At 41.8% G+C, this 27034-nt stretch overlaps 1 protein-coding gene across 5 annotated transcripts in view; it reads left to right on the top strand.

The window, feature by feature from the left end:
* The first annotated feature begins 1305 nt into the window (after positions 1-1305).
* Positions 1306-27034, top strand: part of WDTC1 (WD and tetratricopeptide repeats 1) — a 70360-nt gene continuing 44631 nt past the window's right edge. For 2 of the 5 annotated variants that reach the window (XM_061184673.1, XM_061184670.1), the window contains exons 1-3: positions 1306-1645; positions 18537-18684; positions 20085-20168. In XM_061184673.1, the coding sequence (XP_061040656.1) occupies positions 18637-18684; positions 20085-20168 (132 nt within the window). In that variant the 5' untranslated portion in view covers positions 1306-1645; positions 18537-18636. Of the gene's footprint in view, positions 1646-3545; positions 3606-18536; positions 18685-20084; positions 20169-27034 lie in introns of all 5 variants that reach the window. The other 3 variants (XM_061184671.1, XM_061184674.1, XM_061184672.1) reach the window with 3 other exon arrangements.

Raw genomic sequence — 27034 nt, 5'->3', positions numbered from 1 at the left:
ACCAGGGAAGTCCCACTAATTCAACTCTTGATGTAAGCAGAAGCAGGAAAAAACAAGCAACTCACGGAGTGATAAACATGGGACAAACACTATAAATGCTAAGTATGTGTATACAGTTCTTCCTGAGGGTAGGTGCTGCCTGGTTCTCACTGGAGGGACAGGTAATGCTCAAAAGCTCAGACTCTAGAGTCAGGCAGATATGGGTTTGAATCTCAGATTGGTTCCTTATCAGCTATGTGACCCTGGGCAAGTTGCTTTTTAACTCTTTTATGCCTCAGCTTCCTCTACAGCAAAAACAGACATAGTAATATTAGAGTACCTATCTAAGGAACTGTACTCAGTACAGTGCTGACATAGTAAGTACATGCTCAACAAAAGCAAATTATGGTTATTATCTGACAGATGACACCCTGTGGGTGAGCGACAAGTTTCCATTCTCAGAAGATGACCATGTCTTCCTTTGCTGACTCGAGGCTCCTCGTGGGTGGGGCCCGGTCTCTACCTACAGAAGTTAGGCATGATGACTCCCTTGTGACCTTGGGAACTTCCTTAGAGAGGAAGTGTCTCCTGCATCAGACTTGGGACTCCACAAGGCTGGAACGGCCTCTCTTTTTCAGAGGTGGGACCAGCAGTCTCAGATGGACCTTTCTCCCAACAGTTCCCAGAGTGTGTGTGTGGCTGGCTCCCCTCCAGGCCACCCGGTGTAGACTGATTACCTTTTATGCTCTTCCTTCAGGCCGGGGAGCCAAGAGTGAGGAATGTACCACTTCAGCAGCCCCCCAGAGCAGGAAGAAGTAAGGTGAGACTTGGCTCTGGGGTGGCCCTGGGGCCCCAGCCTGAAGAGTCCCGCAATTAAGGGGCTCTGAGGGAGTCTTGAGGAGGCTCTTAGGAGACTGTGTCGGGCTCTGGGGGCAATGGGTGAGGGGAGTGTCCCAGAAGCGACAGGAGGGAGCATTTTACGCGCAAATAGGGTGGAAGGTGCGTCCGGGTAACTAATGGCAACTGGGCGGGGTGAGCCCGCGCTGCGGGAGCTCTTCGACGGAGAAAAACTACGACTCCCAGGTTGCTCCAGGCTTAGCCCGGCTTTTCCGCCCGCCCACTGGCTGCCGGTCTGGCGAGCGGCGAAGCGGATTGGCCGCAGCCGTGCGGGGCTCCCCAACTAGCAGGTTAGTGGGCGCCGCCGGCAGCAGACGTTGACCAGGAGCAGGGGGTGGAGGGGCCCCTGATCGCCATTCTGGAAACGGCCGGGCGCTGTCTCTGTAGCGTAGCCGCTGGCTGTGAGGCGCGGGGCGGGGGCGGAGACTGCGTGGCGCAGGCGCGGTGCTGGGCTTCTCCTGGGTCCCCAGACAGCTGGAGGAGATAAACAGAGGAGGAGGAGGGAGGGGAGTGCGTGTGTGAGAGCGCGCGAGGGAGTGTGAGTGTGTGTGAGCGCGGGTGTGAGGCGGTGCGCAGGGGCGGGCGGAGGCGCTGTCCGGCCCCGGCCAGGCGCCAGGCCGGGAGCATGGGAAGGGGCTAGAGCTGCCCGGGCCCCCCAGCCCCCTCCCCGGGATCCGCGCCCCCCCTCCGGGGAGAGGGGCCGGGCCCCCCGGACGGACATGGGCTCCTGAAGTTGCGCCGCCACCGGTCCTGGGAAGAGGCCTGACAGGTACGGGTAGCCGCCACCCCCTGCTCTCCTCGGGTGCCGAGGCGAGGACCGGCTCCGGCAGCCTCGGCACACGGGCCGCCAGCTCTGGGCCGGCCCCAGCCCTGCCGGCCCGGGGGCCTGAACCCGTCCGCCTGAGGGCTCCGGGGTGTCCCGAGAAGGGGCAGGCCTCGCCGGGTCGGAGGGCAGAGTGGGCCGGGGGCGGGGTGGGGACGGAGGGCTGGCAGGGACGTGGGGGGAAGGCTCTGGGAGTTCGGGGAGGCTCTTCCGAGGGAGAGGTGGAAGTCGTCCCATCACGGGACTTTTTTGCGGAGTTTTTGTTTGACATCTGATCTGGCGCGGGTCTCAGGAAGAAGGGGGCAGGTGGAAGTGTCGGGAGGGCAACGTTGACCTGACCTGCTCTCTCTTAGTTTCCATCTGTGTGTGTGTGTGTGTGTGTGTGTGTGTGTGTGTGTGTGTGTGTGTTTGTGTCCGTCCCCGTGTCCAGTCCAGGCTTCTGGCAGCCGCAGATGCCTTCAGTGGCCCATCCTGGCACCAAACTGAACTCTGCCGAGGTGTTTCCACCAGGCGACTGTAGCGCCCGTACAAAGGGCCTTTACTTGGGAACTGGCTATTCAGTACCCACTTCAAAGGGCAAATGGGAAGTGTGGAGTAGGAGAGAGACTGCGACCCAGCAGGATCCAATTCTCGTTGCTGAAAGCTGCAGTGAGACGCCCCCTTGCCAGCCAGGTTGAATTCGTGTAGTGCCTTCTGGCTCTCTCTTCTGCAGGTGTACTACTAGGGTCTCTAGAAAAGAGGCATCGGGATTTATGACTAATGTCTAACAACCTAATTTGACTATTTCCTCCAAAGGCCTTTCCTTCTATGACTTTCTTCAACTTCCTGAGGTGGTGGTAAAGCAACTTTAAAAAGTTTTCCTCTCAAGTTAGTGAGTTTAAAAGCCTGGTAAGGTGGATGTAGCTTCCCCATTCTTCCCAAGATGGGGTAGATGATCAGGGCAAAGTGGCAGTTAAGTCTTCCCTTTCAATAAAGCCTGAAACAGTTTTGAGAAAGATTATTCTGAGGTCACCTCCTGACTCAAAGGCATTATGAAATCCCCACCTAGGGCACAGGTATGCCCAGTGGCCTCACTAAGCTTTTCTGTACATTGCAGTCCTCCTTGAGTAGCCAGTCTCTGTTCACTAAGTTGAAGGAACTACTAAAGGCTATTTTTGGTTTGAATTCTGGCTGCTGCTTCTTTGTAATTATATTTTTAAAGGGATTGAATTGAATCTTGGCTATTGAGCATAGTGATAACCAGATCCTCTATCACAGGCCAAGGAGTAATTAGTAGGGCTCCTTTGGGCCGAGTCTAAGACTAACAATGGATTTTTTCATTGCAGTTTGTTGTATTTCATCGGCAGGTGGAAAACAATCTTTTCTGCCATAGTTTGTGATCATGATGCTTAATTCTGGAGTCCAGCTATCCTTCCCTCTTAACCTATTTGGGAGCACTTATGTTCAAGTCACATCCCACTTTGTAGAAGCAGTGCTTTGGGTCAACTCTGAAGAATAACTGAACAACAATTCTTATTTCTGCCTGGGACTCCTTCCCTTGGGGTCACTGAAGGAAAGAGAATATGTGTAGTGATTGTGGTGATGGTGTTAACATTGACGATTTGCCAGTTTTGAGTTTTAAAGTTGTCAAACAGCTGACAGTTTTTCTAGCTGGTAAGAACTCATGGGACATCCTATGGAGGGTATTTTCACGCATGTGGGCTTCAGAATCTGGAAGGATACAACTGAAGAAGCCCCCTGCTAAAATCTGTGGCTCTTGAGGGGCTAACTGCTGGGAAGACCCAAAACTGTGACTTTAATTATTCTTCAATTATTTTTAATTTTCTTCTCTCCTTTTTGAATTAAGGAGTATAGCCCACGTGTGCAGTCCTGGGTCTCAGAGAGGGAGTCATAGACAACGTGTAAGGTGATGATACTTAACCTTTTCTTTTGGGCCCCTGGTTTAACGATCCATTCTGTTTCCTTTCTTCTTTTATCCTCACCTTTCCAGATTCTCCACTGCATCTTTGGGCTGCCAAACCCATATAATTCTTAGGCTGTGCTTTCTTCTCAACTGTCTAATAAGCTCTTCAAAAACCCAAGCCCTGACAGTTGCCGTCAGAAACCAGTCCCTTGGTGTTACGTTTAATTCTGGCTAATTTACTTTGAGGGATACTTACTAATTGGAATACATTCTAAAAAGTGACTGACATTTATTGAGGGCCTGGTATATGTCACGCTCTGTGCTAGGTAGTGTTCTTACTTTATCTAATTTAACCTTCATGACTACCGTGTGAAGTGAAAGTTTTTCCTATTATACATATGAAGACACAGGTTCAGAGAGGTAGAATAACTTGCTTAAGGTCACACAGCTAGTAAGTGAAAGGATCGGAATTCAGACCCAGGTCTGTCTCCTCAGGGACTGTGACACTTGAGCAAGAGCTGAAGGGACCAAAGCTAAGAGCCTGAGGGAACACATACTTGAAGAACTGTCTTTGGAAAGGGAACTGGACTTTCTCTGTGTGATTCTGCAAGGCAGCACTAGGATCAAAGGATGGAAATTCCAAGAGGGTGGATGTTGGCTTGACAGGAGAGAATTTGGCTTTCTAAAAACAAAATGGGCTGCCTTGTGGGGGAGTGAGTTACCCATCATTGGAGGTATTCAAGCAGAGGCTTTGCCACTTCTTATCAGGGATATGGTAGAGGAGTTCATACTTATGTAGTTAAATTGGACTGAGTTTTTTTTTTTAGTATTTTAAACTCTGTTATTATATAAAAATTATATCAAATTCCTGTCATTTTGATCTGTAAAAAACTAATATGTATTGAATACTTACTTTGTGCCTGGCACTTGCTGAACACTTTTCCTACAATATTTCATTTAATCTTCAGAAGTCCCCTGAGGTAAGTATTATCACTATTCCCACTTTACAAATGAGGAAACTGAGGGTCCAGAAAGTTGAAAAATATGCTGGAGGTTACACAGCTAGTAGTAGTAGGGCTGATATTTGAACCTATGTCTGCACCTTCTTAGCTGTGTAACCTGGAGTAAAGCATGTGTTCTCTCTGAGCTATACTTTCCTCATATGTGAAATGAGCACCTACCTTACAGTGGGTATATAAGGACTAAATGATGTAATACGTGCTTTTCACTAGATCTCATCTTTTGCCCCCGAGAGCCTGGGTTTGGGGGTAAAGGGCTGCCACTTTGGTTTCTTCAGGTTGAATTCAGGCCTGACTGAAACCCTGAGAGTTCTGGAGTTCATTCTTGGTGCTATTAGTAACAACTGCTGACTCCACAAAGGGCTTTGTGGCATTAGTAACTAATACCTTAAAAACTTGAGGCCTGAATAAGAGGAGTATTCAGCCAACAGGTTGGAGTATTGAAGGCAGTGTCAGAAGCTGTGTGGAAAGAAAATTCTCACCCTATTGTAGAATCAGATTCAGGGATCACTGTTTGCATTTTTATATTTAATGTCTTATTTTAGGGTGAACAAGGTCACAACTGCTAGAGCTGTGACAGAGCTGGATGCCAAGAATAATAACCCTTAATCCTCCCTGTAGCCATCTGGGGAGGTATTAACCCCATTGTCTTGGGGAAGGGGGCAGAGCAGGATCAGTCCTTGCCCAGGTAGCTATCTACAAGCTCTCTAGAGGCAGTGTTAGGATCAGGACCTTGGTAAAATTTTGTCCTTGTTCATAACCCCCAGATTCTATTTTCAGAAAGCATAAAACTGTGCTTATTCCCGAACCTTTTAGAGAGCCTTTATCAGAATGGGAGGCAGGCGTTTCTGGTCAGGGAGCTTCATCAGTTGAGGCCTGAGTGTTTGGGTGCCAGTGGCTTACCTGGTTCCCTCTTGAGTCAGACATCTGGATGTAACACAGCTGCAAATGAGTCAGAAAGGAAGCATTTCCAAATTGATTGGCTTAGTTTTCCTTGACCTTTCTGCTAGGAGTAAAGTTAGAGGGCGAAACTTAAAAGGCTTTCCTGTGAAAGGTACTTTGAGTTGTGGCAGGATTTGGAAAGATGCAAGTTAAAGGCAAAATGCAAGACTGTGGATGCTCTTGAATACAGTGAGAAAGGATAGCATCATCAGAATATGCTTCCATTTCTCTTTCTGTTCCCTTCCATTACCTTAAGGTAATTGTGACCCTAGGAGAAGGCAGATAAATTATCTATAATCACTGAAAAGCAAAGCTCTGAAAACATCAGGAAAATTTTTCACAAAACCCAGATCGCGATACAGAACCATACAGGCAGAGAAGACATCAAGGTGAGTTTTCATCCAGAGCCTCCCACAAGTGAAGCATTTCTTAGGATGGCCTTCCACAGAGAAAGCTTCAGTCAGCCCCACATGGCATCAGTTAAGCCAGGAGCCTCAAAGATGGCAGAGAACTTTTCCAAAGATGCTTTGCCGATGGGCTTGTCCTACCATCCACACCTTTCTCAGATGATGTCCTTGTGCCAACTTAGTCCATGACCCTGAAATGCAATCTTTAAATTTGTGTTTGATACCGGCAGAGTCAAGGTGATTTTGATTCCTTAGCCTAACCCTAAGAAACGGTAAGAGACCAAGTTTCTACTGGGGAAGACTGCTTGGATGTGGTCTGATTAAAGATAATAGTAGTAACTCTTTTTTAGTGGCCAACAGCCTGGGTCCTGGAGTTAAGCTATCTAGTTTGACTCTTCATTTAATTACTGTAACTTTGGGCAAGTTAACTTCTCCATGCCTCATCCCTCATCTATAAAATGATGATAATAGTAGTGCCTGTCTCACAGGGCTGTTATGAGGAGTCTGTCAGATAACACTTGTAAAATGTTTAGAATGTTCAATAGGTATTATTTACTATGCTCAGTGTCAGGCATTTTACATATGTGGCTCTTCCATTCCTCATCAGTCTGTGAAGGTAGGCTTTATCATCCCTGTTTTTTTTTTAATTAATTAATTAATTTATTTATTTATTTTTGGCTGTGCCGGGTCTTAGTTGTGGCGCACAAGATCTTCGTTGCAGCATGTTTAGTTGAGGCATGCGGGATCTTCAGTTGAGGCATGCGGGATCTTTAGTTGTGGCATGCAGACCTTTAGTTGTGGCATGCATGTGGGATCTAGTTCCCCGACCAGGGATCAAACCTGGGCCCCCTGCATTGGGAGCGTGGAGTCTTACCCACTGGACCACCAGGGAAGTCCCATCATCTCTGTTTTATAGATTGGGAAACTGAGGTTTAGAAATGCTGTCACACAGAAAGTAGGTGGCAGAACTGGATTGAACTTTAGGTCTGTCGGACTCCACAGCCCAACTCTTTTAATTTTATTATACTAGTTCCAATTACCTTTATGCATTGGAAGTGCTTTTTTTTCCCTATAGGATTGCTTCAGTAGGAAAACCATCGCAAATAGAGTGAAAGGAAACTTGCATACATCTTTTGCATAATTCAGAATGTTGAAAGGGGGTCAGCTGTCACTCAGTGGGAGCATCTCCCTGCAGTGGTAGGCAGCAAGTCCAGAGGAAGGAGAATACAGATGGCTTGGGTTCCATCTCCACTCTACTGCTACCTAGCAGTGTGTCCTTAGAATTATGGGATAAGGGCATTGGAACGGGTTTTGCAGCTCATCTCAGAGTCTACCTCTCATTTTACAGATGGGTAAATAGGCTGAGGGAATGAAATGTCATACTCAGAGTCACACAGCCAGTTAGAGGCAGATCTTGGCCTGGAGCACAAGACCCTAATCCCGGTTTAGTGCTTCTTCCTCAGTACCACATAGCGTTGTGCTTCAGTTCTCCCCCGTTAAATGGGGATGATAATAACTTTCTAGCTTCCTCACAAGATTGTTGTGAAGTTCAAATGAAAAGCATGAACAAAAGCATTCTGATAGGTATAAAACACTGTTTGTATGCAAGGTAGTCATGCTGTTATTCATTCAGCAAGTATTTATTGGTACCTGCTAAGCCTACATCACTCCTTGGGGACCCAGGAGGATCAGTAGATGAATCAGATAAAGAGCTGGCCCTCAGGATGCTTTTAGTCTTTTAAGGAAAAGAAGCCACATAAATAACTACTGTTCAAGTTAGGAGACAGATAAAGGAAAGAGTGAGAACTAAATTTTCTTTTCATAAGTTGTCATTTTGAGGTAGAGAAAAGAAGAAAGGGTTTTGGGACTTTTCCTCCTTTACAATTGAGATATAATTTACTTACCATAAAACCTACCCTCTTAATGTGTGCAAATCTGCACTTTTTAATATATTCACAAAGTTGTGCAACGATCACCAATATCTAATTCTGGAACATTTTCATCACCCCCCAAAAGAAACCCATACCCTTTAGCTATCACTGCCTACCCCCCAACCATCCCATCTTCTCCCTCAACACTAGACAACCACTAATCTACTTTCTGTCTCTATAGCTTTTTCTATTCTTGACATTTCATATAAATGGATTCGTACAATATGTGGCCTTTTGGGACTGGCTTCTTTCCCTTAACATAATGTTTTCAAGTTTCATCCATGTTATAGCATGAATCAGTACTTCATTCCTTTTTATGGAAGAATAATATTCCATATATGGATATACCACATTTTATTTATCCATTGACGGACATTTGGGTTGTTTCTACTTTGGGGATATTATAAACAATGCTGCTATGAGTGTTCATGTACAAGTTTTCATGTGGACATAGGTTTTCATTTCTCTTGGGTATATACCTAGGAGTAGAATTTCTGGGTCATGTGGTCACTCTAAGTTTAACTTTTTGAGAGGAGGCTTTTCTTAAATGACTTTTTCTTATTGAAAATAATACTGTCACTCACACTTAGTATTTACAGTGTGCCAGTTATCCCATGTAATCCTCACAACAGTCCTGAGGTAGGTACAATCATTATCTCTGTGTAACAGTTGAAAAAATAGCCAGTGTTTCTTGAATTATCACATGCCAGGTATTGTGCTAAGTGTTTTACAATGCATTACCTCATTAATGCTCCCAGTAACCCTGTGAGATAGATATTATTACATATGCGATAGATATTATTACATATGCCTATATAGCAGGTAAAAACAAAAATAAAACAAAAAACCCAGGAGCTTAAAAGTAAACAGTTTTGCCCAAGAACACAACCTAGTGTGTGGTAGAGCCAGATTCAAACTCAAGTTTCTTTCCATCCAAAGCTAGTTTCTAATGACTATTTCCACATTAACACAAAACAATAAAAGTTTACAGTAGAATACTTGGAAAATACACAGGAACAGAAAGAAAAACATATCGCCTGTTGTCCTACCAGAGACATGACCACTGGCTAACAATTTTTGTGCATATCCTTCTTGTTATAGCGTTATATATGTACATTTTTTGGTTTGTATTTTTTACCCCAAGGCTGGGATGGCTATATATATGTCTTAAACCTGATTTTTAAACTAAAATGATTAATGGTTTTTCCATTTCATTAAGCAGTCTTCCATGTTTTGAATGACTCTATAATAGGAAAAAAAGTGGGTTTTTTTGGTTTTTTTGGGTTTTTTTGCCACATCACGAGGCTCGTGGGAACTTCGTTCCCCAACCAGGAATCGAACCCGGTCCCCCGGCAGTAGAAGCGTGGAATCCTAACCACTGGACGGCCAGGGAATTCCCGGAAAGAAAGATTTTTAAAAGGGCTTTATTAGAATTCCAAATGTATACAAAGTAAACAGAAGAGTATAATAAACCGCCATGTACTCATCATCCTATCTCAATAACTGTCAACATCCTGCCATTCTTGTTTCACCTATACCTCCCCTGCTTTCCACCCACCCATTCTATTTTTTAGGTAAAATTTACAAACATGAAAACACACTCATCTTGATTGTATAATTTTAACAAATGGATATACCCATGTGAACATACCTCCAATATCCATGAAATCATACTCCCATCAATATATAGAGAGCCTTCTATCACTCTAGAAAGTTCTCAGGTGTCCTTTTCTTGCCAATCTCCACACCCCCAGGCAACACTTCTGATTTTTTTTTAACTATACTTTGCCTGTTTTGGAACTTCATATAGATGGAATCATACAGTATGTACTTTATGTCTGGCTTCTGTTGCTCAGAATCTAAGAGATTCTTCCATGTTGTTGCCTGTATTAGTAGTCCCTTTTTTTTTTTAATATAATAACTTTGTTGGGATATAATCCATATGCCATATAATTCATACATTTAAAGTATACAATTCATTGGTTTTTAGTAGACTCACAGATGTGCAACAATCGCCACAGTCAGTTTTAGAACATACTTATCACCTCAAGAAGAAACTCCGAACCACGGTGAAATACCACTTCACATCCACGAAGATGGCTATAATTTAAAAAAAAAAAACAAGTGTTGATGAGGGTGTGGAGAAAGTGGGACCCTTATACATTGGCTGGTGAGACTGTAAAATGGTGCAGCTACTATGGAAAACAGTTTGGCGATGCCTCAAATAGTTAAACATAGAATTACCATATGACCCAGCAATTCCACTCCTAGGTATATACCCAAAAGAATTGCAAACAAGTACTCAAACAGAGACTTGTACATGAATGTTTATAGCAGCACTATTCACAATGGATGAATGGATAAACACAATGTGGCATAGCAGTGCAATGGAATAGTACTCAGCCATAAAAAGGAACGAAGTACTGATAACGTGCTGCAACATGGATGAACCTCAAAACATTATAATACGTGAAAGAGGCCAGACACAAAAAGGCCACAAATTGTAGGATTCCATTTATGTGAAAAACCTAGAATAGATAAATCCATAGATACAGAAAGTAAATTAGTAGTTGCCAGGTGCTGGGGGGAGGAGGGAATAGGGAATGACTGCTTAATGGGTATGAGGTTTTCTTTTGGGTTGATGGAAATGTTTTGGAATTAGCTAGAGGGGGTGGTCCCACAACATTGTGAATGTACTAAATATCACTGAATTGTACACTTTAAATGATTAACTTTATGTTACGTGAGTTTCAATTCAATTAAAAAAAAAAAGAAACATATCCTTTAGTTATCACCCTTCTACCTCCTGTCCCCTCCAGCCTCAAGAAATCACAAATGTACTTTCTATTTCTATAGATTTGCCTATTCTGGACTTTTTATATAAATGGACTTACATGATATGTGGGCTTCTTTCACTTAACATAATGTCTTCAAGTTTCATCCATGTTGTAGCCATGTCTCAGTACTTCATTCCTTTTTCTGGCCAAATAACATTCGATTGTATGGATAAACCACATTTTGTTTATCCATTGATCAGTTGATGGACATTTCGGTGGTTTCTACCTTTTACCTATTGTGAATAATGTTACTATATGCATTCTTGTACACGTTTTCTTATGGAGTTTCTTTGTTTTTAACAAAGTCACTTTTTTCCTTCTGATCTTGCATTTCAAAGCTAGCAGAGGTGATAAAGACATCCTACTCTCTGTGCCCCACCATCCGCAGTGGAATCCTCAATGTCAGCTTTGTCTCTCTGGTAGGGAATGAAATATGGAAGAAATGTTGTAACCATGCCAGTGAGTATAGATAACAGGAGTTATCAGATCTTAGTAGAATTCAGGTTTGGTGGAAGTCTATTAAGCACCTACCACGATCCAGGTATATATTTTGTACTTTCATATATATTTCATCATTTATTCCTCACAAAGATCCATTGAAGTAGGTTGGTATCCCTATTTTACAAATGAGGAAATTGAAACTCAGAAAGGTTAAGTAACTTGCACAACTACGGGGCTGAAATTCAGGCCCAGGTGCCTAAGTATTTCAAGTCTGCTTCTCTTTCTGCTGCGTTAACCAGAGCCTAAACAAGGACTATGGCACACCTGAAATGGGTGGTTCCTCATGTTTGTTTGGATATTACCAATTCAATCCTTGGTTCCAGATGAGTAATCTTCTCCAGATGTACTTTTTCTAGGGTTTGTTAACCTTAGGCTCTTATATTACTGGTACCCTTTTCATTTTGAAGTATGAGATTAATTCCTCTAAATTTAACTGTTAGTTGAATTTTATTAGCTTCCTTTGTAACTATATAAAGATGTGCTCATTGAAGAAAGTTTCCCAGTAGCCTAAGTTAAAAGTTTGTGGTTAATCATTAGAGAAATGCAAATCAAAACTACAATGAGATATCATCTCACACCGGTCAGAATGCCCATCATCAAAAAATCTAGAAACAATAAATGCTGGAGAGGGTGTGGAGAAAAGGAACACTCTTGCACTGTTGGTGGGAATGTAAATTGATACAGCCACTATGGAGAACAGTATGGAGGTTCCTTAAAAAACTAAAAATAGAACTACCATACGACCCAGCAATCCCACTACTGGGCATATACCCTGAGAAAACCATAATTCAAAAAGAGTCATGTACCAAAATGTTCATTGCAGCTCTATTTACAATAGCCAGGACATGGAAGCAACCTAAGTGTCCATCAACAGATGAATGGATAAAGAAGATATGGCACATGTATACAATGGAATATTACTCAGCCATAAAAAGAAACAAAATTGAGTTATTTGTAGTGAGATGGATGGACCTAGAGTCTGTCATACAGAGTGAAGTAAGTCAGAAAGAGAAAAACAAATACCGTATGCTAACACATATATATGGAATCTAAGAAAAAAAAAAAAAGTCATGAAGAACCTAGCAGCAAGATGGGAATAAAGACACAGACCTACTAGAGAATGGACTTGAGGATATGGGGAGGGGGAAGGGTGGGCTGTGACAAAGTGAGAGAGTGGCATGGACATATATATACACTACCAAACGTAAAATAGATAGCTAGTGGGAAGCAGCCGCGTAGCACGGGGAGATCAGCTCGGTGCTTTGTGACCACCTGGAGGGGTGGGATAGGGAGGGTGGGAGGGAGGGAGACGCAAGAGGGAAGAGATATGGGAACATATGTATATGTATAACTGATTCACTTTGTTATAAAGCAGGAACTAACACACCATTGTAAAGCAATTATACTCCAATAAAGATGTTAAAAAAAAAAAAGTTTGTGGAAGGGATGGTGTTAAGTTCTAGGCATTTTAGAGCTCTGGGAATAGAATACCTTTTAGAAGGTGTAACATCTGCATAGCAGCTCATATTTTCTTTATAACATTAAATCATATCTTTTCCTTTGTGCCTTAGGTATTTTTATATTTCTCATATTCCTGACTCCTAGAAACTGGCTTCCTTCTTCCTCTTTTCCATTGAATATCAGCTAGAGTTTGCCTGCAATATCCTGAATTACAAGTAAATGCCACTCCTAAACCTTTGTATTCTAGCTAGAGGAAGTTTTTATTGAGCTTTCACATTCTGCCAACAAATTAGCCCTCAGTGTTATTAGAGCTTTAAGTGTGAAAATCAGGGTTTATTCATTAACTGTGCTATCCTTAGGATGAAGAAGATACATTAAAAGTTGCTTGTTGTCTGGGAATTCCCTGGTGCTCCAGTGGTTAGGACTCGGCACTTTTCACTGTGGTGTCCAGGGTTCAATTCCTGGTTGGGAAACTAAGATCCTGCAAGCCATGTGACTCAGCCAAAAAAAGAAAGTTGCTTGTTGTCTGTTAAAGTCCTTATTCTTCATTAGTGATTTCCCAGTTGTCTGTCTAGCTCTACTGTTACATGTTTAGTTTGTTTCCCCTACTGTCATTTTTGTGCTCTCTTCTAAGATGTGTGAATAAATGAGTATAAATAAAATTTAATTTATTATTCCATGTTGTTCCTTCTGAATTTACTGTCCTAGCTATTCATTTTGGTCATTTGGTTAAATTAGCCTTTTTCAGTCCCTCTTTGGAGCTCTGATTACAGTAGCCTTGGTGCCATTGATATACAATTAATGACAACTATATTGTGTGCTCTTGAAGAGACCGGTCTGTGTTCGGCTTGTTCTTTGCTGTATTTTCAAAGTTTAGCACAGTGCCTGGCAAAATAGGCATTGAAATTTTTACCTTACGGATTCCTTTTTTTTTTTTTTTTTTTTTTAATTTGGCTGCATCGGGTCTTAGTTGAGGCATGCGAACTCTTCCTTGCGGCATGCGAACTTTCAGTTGCGGCACGCGAACTTTCAGTTGCAGCATGTGGGATCCAGTTCCCTGACCAGGGATTGAACCCGGGCCCCCTGCATTGGGAGCACAGAGTCTTAGCCAATGGACCACCAGGGAAGTCCCCACCTTATGGATTCTTGAAGTCACTTATTTCCGTCTTTTTGCCCCTCAGCAGAACTGAGCATTATGTAATTTGCATACTGCACCAGAGATAGAAATCCCCTTGATGTAATCTTTTCTAGTGTTTAATCATATATAATATATATAACTTCCTTTTGCCAGTTCCAGTCTTTCATTCGTATCATTTCATATCTATGAGTTCTTTACTTTGTAGAATTGACTATTTCCTAACCTTCCTTAAAATAATGCTTTTAAAATTTGACCATGATTAAATCTCCTAATATTCAAATAACTTTTATTTATTGCTCTGATTATTTGTATTTGAGAGACTTTGGACTGAAGTATGAAACTAGTTATGCCCCCTGTACATTTGAACGTATTTCTCTCCTGAGGTGAGCCTTTCAAATAATCTCTGCTTAGAAGTGTTTCCAGTTATGCTTGTCTGCCTCTAAAAGTTTGTGGAAAGGCACTGTTACCCTTACGAGAGGAGAGGGTGGGCTGTGCTCCAGAATGAGCTATCTGCCAGTGTGCTATCATTTCTTCTCAGGATGGGAATGGAAATGTTTACCAAAATACCAACTGAGCAGTAGTTGTGTTAAATTTGACATTTTGGGTTTTAAACCTCTGCCTACCAGTCTGATATTGTTTTAAATCCCAGTTTCCATTTTACCATTTACCTGAATTGTAATGGTTTTTGCTTGCCTGGTTTCTCTGCTTTTACCTCCCTTGTTCCTTTTAGTATTTCCAAGCCACACACCAATATTAGCTAAAGTCCCTTGCCTTTTTTTTTTTTTTGGCCTCGCCATGCGGCTTGTGGGATCTTAGTTCCCCCACCAGGGATTGAACCCGTGCCCTCGGCAGTGAAAGCGCCGAGTCCTAACCGCTGGACTGCCAAGGAATTCCCTAAAGTCCCTTGCCTTTGATTCTTTGCTTTCTTAGTATAGGTACTGTATCTTTCATCTCATTATTCCCCTGTGTCAAGCACAGTGCTTGGTGCTTGGTAAAAACTCAGTTTATGTTTTAGGAAAAATAATGAATGAGTAGTGACAAATTAGTTGGCTCTTTTGGGGATTCTCGTAGTGATCATTACTCTAGGAGATTACATACCGTAGTAATTTATTCATATATACGTAGTAATTCAGAGTATCCATACAGTTCTGGGTTTGAGTCCCTGCTCCACCCCCAGTTTATTAGCTGTGTGACATTATGAAAATTGTCTCACATCTATGACTCTATTTCTTCATCTATAAAATGATAGTAGCATCTACCATACAAGCTTTTTGAACTAATCTTAGCACTAGTTGTCTCTCTCCTCAGAAGTGTATCCCCCTAGTTCTTTGCAATTTCTTGTCATTCACGGTTCAGCGTAAATGTCATCTTCTCAGAGAGCCCCTCTGTATCAGGCAGGATTTGTAGTTGTAAGCAGCAGAAACCAATTCTAGCTGATTCTTGAAAGGATATTAGGGAAACTCACAAAATATCAGGGAAGGCCGCAGAGCAGGCTTGAAGAATGGGCTGAAACAAGGGAAACTGGTTAGCATCCAAGACCCACAGCCAGAATTATTCACGGAACCAGTCCATGAGGTCACTGCTGCCACTTATATAGCTTATACCACCACCAGCTGACTGGACCTTAATGGCAATTATAGCACCTCTTCCTGCCAGCATGGACTCTCCATGGTCCTCTGATTCGTTGACAGCAGATCCCAATTAAGGTCTGGGGCTCATGTGTCTGTTGGCATAGCCTGGGCCATATGCACACACTCTAGGTGTAAGGGAGCCTCAGAAAGAGAATCTTGTCTCCACCATTCTCACTTCATAGTGAGAGGGCGCTCTTCCTCCCGCCAGACTCGTTAGATGGGGAGTTCCCAAAATACAGGAAGGGAGTTCACATGCTGAGCAGCCAGAAAACTCCAAAATACACTATATCTTCTTTGACCTCAAGTCTAAAAGTAGCCCATCAATCACTCTCTGATCAACTTGTTTTATTTTCATCATAGCTCTTTTCACTACTGGATATATTCTTATTTTATTTGTATTATTATTTGTTATCTATCCCCTCCTGCTAGAATATAGGTACCATGAGAGTAAGGAACTTGCCTATTTTGTTCACTGCTGTATCTCCTGGGCCCGGAATAGTACCTGGCGTATAGTAGAAGCTTCTTGTGTTCACCTGTTAAATGAATAAATTAATGAATGAATAAATATAAAGCACTTAGCACAATTCCTAGTACATAGTAAGTACATAATATTTCGCAACTTACTATTTCTTAGCAGATAAAAAGTATTTATATTCTTTTCAAAATAAAATTAAAGAAAAAACTTTATACTTACATTATTTTATTTGACCTTCCCAGTAATCTTCCAAGGAAAAGGTGTTGGGAGTAAAAAATGAGCCTTTTTCTGGTGAAGCATGCATGGCCCATTCAGTGTTTGTTCCAATGCTTCCTGTGCCTGTGAGTGACCCGAATGAGGGCCTACTTAGAAAGATTAAGAGACTTGACCAAGGCCACATCACTGGTCTTACTTTATATCAGATATACTCACTGACTTTGGTGTTTTCCATTGTAATAAGCCTCACCCCATATTATTGGTGATTGTGGGGCAATTACTGTTATTGTTTTGGCTTTGACCATTATATCACAAATCAGAGCCATAAACACAATTGCAGGCCAATGCTTAATTTATGTCAGTTTGTTCAAATTCATAATTTTAATTTGATGGCCAAGGGCCCCTGGAAAAGCCATTGTGGAATTGTAGTTCTCAGATGGCATCCCTGAATGTTCTTGGTGCTTGTAGGTTTTGTGAGCCTAAATAGTGCCAGTGACTTCCATATATCCCTGTTAATGCTCCCTAAGATGCAATGCTGGGTGGCTTCCACACTGTAAGGGAAGGTTCTTGCCCTTTTAAGAGCTTTTAATCCCAAAATAGACCATGGAGGCATAAGCCCCCAAAGAACTCGAGCTGAATGGGAACATCTAATCAGGCAGCAAGTTTTTTATAGTCCCACTGTGTGCTTAGCACTAAAGGAAAAAAAAATCTGCAGTAACATAGTGTTTATAAATAGAGTCTCCTTTTGTGGTTAAATGCCAAAAGGAAAGGAAGGAGTCTGCTCACAGCTCAGGTGGAGAAGGTTTGGTTTTCGGAGGGTGTGCTAGGAATCTGCAGGAGGCCAGCTGGAGGAAAGCCAGGGCCAGGAGATCCAGAAGTGGCCTCGGGAGGTCCTGCTGACTTCGGAGGGTTGGCAGAGAGGCCTGATGGGCCTTACAAGCCATCATTAGAGGGCCATCATGGAGAAGGAAGACTAGACCTCCTGTGTGACTCCAGAGGTAGAAACAGGACCAAAAGGTGGACATAACAAGAGGCAGAACTTTCTTTTAGAACATAGTGGTTTAAAATGTAAAATAGATAGCTAGTGGGAAGCAGCCGCATAGCACAGGGAGATCAGCTCGGTGCTTTGTGACCACCTAGAGAGGTGGGATAGGGAGGGTGGGAGGGAGGGAGATGCAAGAGGGAAGAGATATGGGGATATATGTATATGTATAACTGATTCACTTTGTTATAAAGCAGAAACTAACACACCATTGTAAAGCAATTATACTCCAATAAAGATGTTAAAAAAAACCCCAAAAAACAGTGGTTTATGTTTTTCTCTAGTGGGTTTTTTTTTCTGATTGTAAAATAAAATTAATGTGCTTTTATAGAAAAGATTTGAAAACATCAAAAAGTAGAAGGAAAAAATCAGTCATACTATTTATTATCCAAAGATGGCAATTGTTATTTTTTATATTTCCTTTTTTAAACATAGCTGTGATAATAGTGTTTACTGCAAAAGCAAAATATAAACATTTGACATGATGTAAGCATTTTTCCTTCATAAGTAGCATTTCTAATGCTACATAATATCATATGGCTATACATTATTTAGCCATTCCTCTATCATTGGAAACTTGGGTGGTTTTATTTTTTTTGCTTTTACAAACTCTGTGATGAATATGCTTCAGTATGGAACTTTTTTATTTCTCATATTTTGTGCTTTCTTATGGCAAATTATCAGAAATGAGATGACTAGGTCTTTCTAACAGAGTTGTATGATAAAGGAATAGTTTGCTTAAGAAGTTCTGAGTCTGAAAGCCTACATATCAGGGTATTGAAGAAGGATTTCTTTATGTTTGACATGGTCACCATTACATTTCCTGTCCGCTCTTTTATTCTGTGCATCTGTTAGAGGGTTGAATGTTCTGTTTGTGATACTGATTTGGTTTTGGGGAGAGCCAAGCTGAAGGTCAAGGATTTTGAAGCATAATTAAAAGTTTCAGACTGGTTGCCACAGATGCATGCTGAGCAAGTGAAACTTGACATCCTTCTTGCTGTATGCCTTGTTCTTACTTTGGGATGTGCTTCCGTCTTCCTTCATACTCATATCCACACACACACACCCATTTTCTAGAGAAGCACACATGACTGACTCCTTCAGTGTTTGTTCCAGTACTTCCTGTGGCTGTGAGTCATTGTCTCTCCACCCCCCAACCCCCTTCACCCTCCAGAGGTTCTTCAACAGTATGGAGCAGGGCCAGCACACCATGTCATAAATCACAGGCAATAGCCAGTTTACTGGGTGGGCTGGTGGGCTATTTTAGGGGTGGAATCAGGGCCCTGAAGCCACCTTACTCCATCCTCCAAGGTTTGATGATTTTTTTCCCCCAGGTAATTAAATGTGTGTCTTGTGGACCTGGACTTGGCTGGAATGCTCAAGGGTCCTGAAGATCCTTCTATAGCTTCCTTCTGTTGAATCCATTAAGAGAAGATGGCAAAAGTCAACATAACTAGAGACCTCATCTGTAGGCAGATAAAGGTAAGCAACCCAGACCTATGAACCAGAGCATGAGGTCCTTTTTCCCCACAGATTCATGTTATAGCTGAATAAACTGAGGACTAGCGTCTGTGACTTGCCTGAAATCACATAACTAATTAGTGGCAGACACAGGACTAGAACCAAGGTCTCTTGACTCTGATCTTCTTTTATCCAAGAACATGGAATCATGGAGACTCCTCTATCCAAGCACTTGTACCTGGGCTGCTGAGACTGATGGAGTCTGGTGAAGGAGGGGAGCATGTACGTGCACATCTGTGGAGGAGGCGGGGTGTGCAGCAGAAGTAAATAGAGCTTCTTCATGTTGCTCTGGCTGCTCAGTTGTACATATAACAGAACCTGGGGGAGTCTTAATCCCAGTTTAGCTTAGACTCTTTCTTCTCTTCTTCGAGGGTCTCCTATACCAAAGCCTGCACCTTTTCTCTGCAGTTTGTACCTGGAAGACACTCCAATACTGTGAGATGAATAGATGACTGGGCAGTCAAGCTCATTTAGCGAGGTAGCCCAGGCTTTGTCAGGGAAGCCCTCAGTAAAGGAGCACAGGGGTTTAATGGAGGAGATTCAACCAAGACAAGATGTGCTTTTGAAGTAAGAACCCCAGGCTGGGGTCAGGAGCTTAATGTCACCACTGCCCTAATTAACTACCTATAAGACTTTAGTCACTTTACCTTTCTGTGCCTCAGTTTTCTGTTGTTAAATGATAATAATGTCTGTCTGCCTGCAGGCTGATCTTGAGAATGAAATCCGAAAGAACCTGAGAAAGTTCTTTGTAAAGGTTAAGTGCCAAAAATCTTTTAAAAATTAAGTGGCATGCAGCATAAGCTGTGGTCACCATCCAGAAGGATTGAGTGTATGCCTCTACATGAGCCATGTACCTGGTTCACGTTAGTCTGTGTTTTGTATATTTTCCCCTGCATCCCTGAATCCTTTTGCAGCTTTGTCCATTTGTGGGGGGTTTTGTGTGTGATTTCATTAGACTGAGTGGCCCCAAGGGCAAGGACCAATTCCTAGAGGCACAGAATCATAGAATTGGAGGGACCATGCAAGTTATTTTTCTCCTTTATATATACCCCACAATATGTGTCCTAAAGATGATGCCCACCTTCTCTAACCTAAATATGGAAACATTCCCTATTTGTTGTTTCAATTTTTTTTTTTTTTGGTAACCCAACCATTACAACTTAGTCCTTAATTATATCCTCTCTTCTATCGATATTATTCTCTAATCCCTGCCCAAGTATACTGTAAGCTCCTGCAGGCCAATTTCTTGGTCTCTTTTCTAGCTCCTGTGGGGCCCAGCACAATGCTGCATATGTAATAGGAACATAGTAAATCATGTTAAATTGAATCAATGAATCTATGAGTTTGTTTCTGTTCCCCAGGAGCGGGGTGCCCTGAGCTTTGAGCGGCGCTACCATGTCACTGACCCCTTTATCAGACGGCTGGGCCTGGAAGCAGAGCTGCAGGTAAGAGATCCAATTTGCACCCTAGATACAGATGACTGGCTCTCCATTCTCTGCCTGCAGAGAATCCTCTTTGCACTATTCAAGGCATAAACAGTTTTTCTCTGCAGGTCATACCTGAAGGTTACCTCTCCTTTACAGCGGTTTTATTAGGCACATAAATCTGAATCAAGATTAGTGATTGACATGGTCACACAGAAATTGTTTTTTCGTCATATTATTTCCTTTGTGCTTGGAAAAAGACTATTGAATTTCATACCACTGTTTTTACAATTGGCTTGGACAGTAAAGATTCTTACCTTTGTGTAGGAATTTAGAGTTTACAAAGTGTTTTCACACACACACACTTGCATTTTAGCTTCAAAGAAATGCTGTGGGTGGTATATAGGAAATAGGTATTTAAAAAAAAAAAAAGGTTTAGAAAAACCAAGCACCTTGTCCAGTGTTGTCCTGTCCAATCCATGGGGAGTCAGGCCTACAGTCCAGATGTTCAGCTTTTTAGTTCTGTCTGACACAGAAACACTCCACAGTGTTAGCTCCATTCCCTTTCCTTCCTCAAGACCGTGTTTTGAATCCAACTTTTAGCTGTCCTGTCCAACTTAGTGTCATCTGCAGGTTGAATAAGAATTCTCTTTGGTTCCTTCACGTTAATGTTTGTAAGTAATTATGTTGATCTTAGAAAAAGACTAGAAAGAAATTCATTGCCTACTAACAGTGTTATCTCGAGTTAATGAAATTATAGATGATTGTTATTGCTTTCTTTTCATTATAAACTTTTATCCATTATAAAATATAACTACATTAATAGTAATATGGAAAAGATAAGTAAAAATTACTTGTTATTCCCACCTCCCTAGTATAATTACTGTGTATGTACTTCCTTTTATCTTTTGCATATTTTTACATAATTGTAATCATACTTTACATTGAATTTTGTATCTTTTCTATAATAATCCTTTTCTCCATGTTACCAAGTGGTCTTCACAACTTTCACTTAAATTTTTTTTCTGACTATATAAGTAGTAAATATCATAGTAGAAAATATAGAATCGACAGAAAAATATAGAGAAGAAAACAAAATCACTTTTAATTCTACCATCCAGAGATAAACATTGTTAATGTTTGGTATATTACTTTCATGTATTATGAAGCAGAATGCTAGTTAAGAGATGGGCATTAAAAAAAAAAAAAAAAAAAGAGATGGGCATTAGAGCTGAATAAATTTAGTTTCAAGACCTATCTTCTCTACAGCTATATAGCCTTGTTCAAGTTACCCTTAGTTTCCTGATGTGTAAAATGGATCAATAACTGAGAATTGTTGTGATGATTAAATGAGATGATTTTTGAAGTGCTTAATACAATGCCTGGATCATATAAGCTAGTTCAGTAAATAACAATTATTATTATGTCTTCCAGTTTTTTTCATGCTTATGTAATTTTTTTCTGCAAAGTGGAGCTCATACTATTTACACAGTTTGCTAAACCCTTTTATACTTTTATGTCATTATTGTTTCCCCATACCTCTAAAAAGTCTTTGAAAACATGATTTTGTAAATATATTGTATTATTTATCCTTTACTCTATTTTTTTGAATTTCTTTCCATATTTCCTTGAAAAATAAAGTACATCCCTTTAGTGCAGTTGGAGGTGGGGCATGGAAGGTTTTACCTCCAAGGGGACACTTGGCATTGTCCAAACAGTTTTGGCTGTGAAAACTGAAAGGGTACTACTGGCATATAATGAATAGAGTATAGGGATGCTGCTAAACATTCTACAATCATAGTACAACAAAGAATGTGCAACAAAGAATTATGCAGCGCCCAATGCCAATAATGCCAAGGTTGAGAAACCCTGCTCTGGTGGATGCTGAGTAGACAGTTCTGGCTGGTCTTCTCCTTTTAGCTGTGCCTCCACCCAACCCATATTGTCTCTACTATCTCTTCCTGGTTTTATAACTTTGTCCACAACAGACTTGGAAACCTCTGTGAACACAAAACAGGATTCTAGCTATTATTTCCAAAGATTTGGCACTCAAATACAAAAATATGTTAAGGTGGATGAACTGTCTGAATTTGCACTTGGCTGAAGGCCACCTTGGCCGGGACCTATAGTAACAGTGCACAATATGAAGGAATGCCCACAGGTTTAGATGTTAAAACAAAGGCCTAGTTTGGACTTCCCTGGTGGCGCAGTGGTTAAGAATCCGCCTGCCAATGCACGGGACCCAGGTTCGAGCCCTGGTCCAGGAAGATCCCACATGCCGTGGAGCATCTAAGCCCGTGTGCCACAACTACTGAGCCTGTGTTTTAGAGCCCACGAGCCACAACTACTGAGCCCGTGCACGTAGAGCCCATGCTCCGCAACAAGAGAAGCCACCGCATTGAGAAGCCCGCACACCGCTACGAAGAGTAACCCCCACTCGCCACAACTAGAGAAAGCCCGCGCGCAGCAACAAAGACCCAACACAGCCAAAAATAAATAAATGAAATTAAAAAAAAAAGAAAGACCTAGTTTAAATCCCAGCTTTGCCACCTGTGAGGCTTAGAGAAGTGAGAGCAGATGGAAAGAAGACTGGGAGAAAACTAGGTTTGTGAGAGAATCGGGGTTGGACCTGTAAAGTTTGAAAGCCTGTTGGATAGCTTTGTGGAGATGTCAGGTAGGCAGTTGATGGTCCTAATCAGGGGAGAGCTCTGGACTGTAGGGAGAAATCCGGAGACTTCAGCGATCCACGGAGCCTTAGAGAATAGGGTCCAAGACCTAGCTCTGGAGATACTCCAGCTTTCAGAAATTGATTACAAGCTAAGGAGATAAAAAAAAGTTAACCACGAAAGAGAGTCAGTGAAGTAGAACGGAAACAAAACCAGGAGAGTGTAAGGAGAGTATTTCAAGAAAGGAGTGGTCAGTTCTACTCAGTGCTTCTGAGAGGTTGAATAAGTGAGGACAAAACAGTGACTGTGGTCTTGACTAGAGCAGTTTTATTGGAGTGGTGAGAATAGATACTAAATTGGAGGGGTTGAGAAGTGAATTGGAGGTGAAGGAGTACAACAGCAAGTAGACAGCTCTCTATTTAAAAAAATTTTTTTAGAGAATTCCCTGGCAGTCCAGTGTTTAAGACTCGGCGCTTTCACTGCATCGGCCTGGGTTTGATCCCTGGTTGGGAAACTAAGATCCCACAAGCCACACGGTGCAGGAAAAAAAGAAAAATTTTTTTAAAGAGGGTGATGAAAATTTATTTATCTATTTAGTCAGTTATTATAAACTTTTCCCCTAGATGAAAGGAAAGATAGGATGTAAGCAGTAAAAAGGGTAAACTGTTGCAGGAAGGGGGACCCCTTCCAGGGCCCGAGAGTGGGATCTTATCTAACACTCAGAAATGAATTGTCCAAGGAGACACACATGCTGACAAAGCAAGAGACTTTGTATTGGGAAGGGGTGCCTGAGTGGAGAGCAGTAGGGTAAGGGAACCCAGGAGAACTGCTCTGCCACGTGGCTCACAGTCTCAGGTTTTATGGTGTTGGGTTAGTTTCCAGGTTGTCTCTGGCCAATCATTCTGACTCAGGGTCCTTCCTGGTGGTGTGAGCATCACTCAGCCAAGATGGGTTCCAGCGTGAAGGATTCTGCGAGGTTGGTAGGACATATGGACTGGCGTCTTCTCTCTCCTTTTGACTTCTCCCGAATTCTTCCAGTTGGTGGTAGCTTGTTCCATGTTCTTTACCAGGATCTCCTGCTGTAAGATAACTCATGCAGGTGGTTACTATTGCCCCTGGCCAGGGTGGGTGGTTTCAGTCAGTGATTCCCCTAACAAAACGGTAAAAGATACCTTCTCTTGCTTTTCTACATCTACTTCTCACCTTTCTTTCTTCAGCTAACTACCTGGGCAGCTGACTTGCACAGATGTATCAATAGTCTCTCTTGTCATCTATATTCTTGTTGGCTTTAACCAATGAGGAATCATTTCAGGAGATTGGAGGAAGAAGGACAGCTTTTTTTATTCCCCTCACTGCCATCCTTCAGAATCACTTTATTTTGTTTTTGTTTTTGTTTTCCAGCTTTATTGAGTTGTGTCGACAGTTCTTGAAAGACCTTGTTTACAAAAGGAAGCAGAGAAATGGGGCAGTAGCTGGAGGGGCCTTTGGGATCAAAGGAGGGATTTGTAAGAATGGGAAGAAATACTAGAGGTTGTTTGTATGTTGATGAGAGAGAAAGTGGTTGCTGATAAAGGATTAGGACAGAATAACTGAAGGAGCCACGTCCTAGGGAAGGTTGGAGGGGATAGGATTTAGAGTTGAAGCAGAGGGCTTGGCCTTTGATAAGTGCGAAGACATTTCTATCATTGTTACAGGGTCCAGTGGGTTTGGCGAAAAAAGAAGCAGAGACTGGGATAAAAACTGGAAAGTCATTGTAATAGTCTATAGTAGCAGTTCTCAAAGTGTGGTCTGCAGACCCCTGGGGATCCCCATGACCTCTTCAAGGGAATTCATGAGGTCAAAACTACTTTCATAGTAATACTAAGACATTATTTGCAAAACAAAACTAAAAAAAAAAAAAATTCATTTAAAAATTTGCGGAAAAAAAGTGGTAAAACTACTGTCATTTTAGCGTGAATCAAGGCAAGTAGCATCAAAGTCATTGAATTATTTACCCCATGCATTTGCAGTGACCCCCCCCCAAAAAAAGCCAGTCTTACTTAAAATGTCCTTGATTTTTACATCAATAAAATAATACAATAAAACTTATTAATTTTAAATTTCAACCCTTAAATACAGATCTCTTCAGTATTCTGTATTATGAGGTGGGAAGAATCCATAAAGTACTGCTGCTGCATACTGAACCTCTGACAGTTGTCTTGAGGAAAAGCACTTGTTCAGTTGTTTCGAGTTGCGAGCTCAACTGGACATTTTTTTCATGGAACACCATCTGAAAGAATGGCTAGCAGATGAAAACTGGTTATTCAAGTATGGGTATTTGGCAGACATTTTCTTTGAAATGAATGAAGTAAACTATCACTTCAAAAAGAACAACTGACAGTATTTGTTGCCAAGGATAAAATTTGAGCTTTAAAGCAAAGAAAAAAAAAAAGAATATAGGAAAACTTGTATCTGCCACCATGAGCTTGATAGCCTCTCAGTACTTCTTAAAAAGTCTTTTTGATGAGATCTGTAGTGATATTAACAAATGTCAACTTTATTTTATTGTTCAAATTCAGTGAGTCCTTTTTTTTTAAATAAATTTATTTATTTAGTTAGTTAGTTAGTTAGTTAGTTAGTTTTGGCCGCATTAGGTCTTCGTTGCTGCACGCGGGCTTTCTTTAGTTGCATACAGCAGGGGCTACTCTTTGCTGTGGTGCACGGGCTTCTCATTGCGGTGGCTTCTCTTGTTGTGGAGCACAGGCTCTAGGTGCGTGGGCTTCAGTAGTTGTGGCACGCTGGCTCAGTAGTTGTGGTACGCGGGCTTTAGAGTGCAGGCTCAGTAGTTGTGGCGCACGGGCTTAGTTGTTCCGCAGCACGTGGGATCTTCCCGGATCAGGGCTCGAACCCGTGTCCCCTGCATTGGCAGGTGGCTTCTTAACCACTGCGCAACGAGGGAAGCCCCATAAGTCACTATTTTGAAAACAAAGTCATACACCTGTAAAAGACCCAGGCCTAATGTAAAATCAACTAATGTTTGTTTTTGTTTTTTTTATTTATTTTTTTAATTTTTGGCTGCGTTGGGTCCTCGTTGCTGCACGCGGGCTTTCTCTAGTTGCGGGGAGTGGGGGCTACTCTTCGTTGCGGTGCTCAGGCTTCTCATTGCGGTGGCTTCTCTTGTTGCGGAGCACGGGCTCTAGGTGCGCGGGCTTCAGTAGTTGTGGCACATTTGCTCGGTAGTTGTGGCTCGCGGGCTCCAGAGCGCAGGCTCAGTAGTTGTGGTGCACAGGCTTAGTCGCTCTGCGGCATGTGGGATCTTCCCGGACCAGGGCTCAAACCCATGTCCCCTGCATTGGCAGGCAGATTCTTAACCACTGCACCACCAGGGAAGTCCCCAACCAATGTGTTTTAATGTAGCAGGATACCAACAGCTCATTTATGTGGTTTCAGATTCCACATTGTAACATTAAGAAACCGTTATTTGTCCAGTTTTGGTGTAGTATCAAAGAAGGATACCTACAATGATCTGAAAAGGCCATTAAAATACTGCTCCCTAGTCCAACTATAATACTTATCTTTATGAGGGTGGAGTTTCTTCATGTACTTCAACCAAAATAACATCTTGCAACAAACTGAATACAAAAGTAGACATGAGAACCCAGTCATCTTCCATTAAGCTAGACAAAAGAGTTTTGCAAAAATGTAAAGCAATGCCATTCTTCTCATTAAATTCTTTTGTCTTGGAAAATATCGTTAGTTTTTATTTAAAATGTGTTAGCTTATCTTTTTATTATTTTTTAAATGAAATTAATAATTTTATTTTCATTAAATTAAAGTTATAATTAATAATGTTAATTTTAAATGAAGTTAATATTTCAGTTTTTATTTCTAATATGGCAGATACTGATAACCTATATTAAAAAATTCTTTGGGATCCTCAGTAATTTTTAAAAGTGTAAAGGGGTCTTGAGACTAAAAAGTTTGTGAACCAGTGGTCTATAGAGCCATGAAACTGGATGACTGGATAATATCACTGGGGAAAAAAGGAGGAGGAGAGAGAAGAAGGCCCAAGACCAAGAACCAAGGTGTTTCAGCATTTAGAGATTATCTGTTTCTTCTCTTCCTCTACCCAGAGGAGACAGAAAGAATAGCACAGAGGTGGGAAAACATGGTATTATGGAAGCCAAGGAGGTGGAAAATTCAACGATACTGATTTCTTACAATCCTGATCTCAAAAGGCTA

The sequence above is a fragment of the Eubalaena glacialis genome, chromosome 3 (assembly GCF_028564815.1).
Source record: "Eubalaena glacialis isolate mEubGla1 chromosome 3, mEubGla1.1.hap2.+ XY, whole genome shotgun sequence".
In the NCBI taxonomy this organism is placed as follows: Eukaryota; Metazoa; Chordata; class Mammalia; order Artiodactyla; family Balaenidae; genus Eubalaena; species Eubalaena glacialis.
Note: the sequence above shows the minus strand (reverse complement) of the source record. Positions and strands in the feature narration are given on the sequence as shown.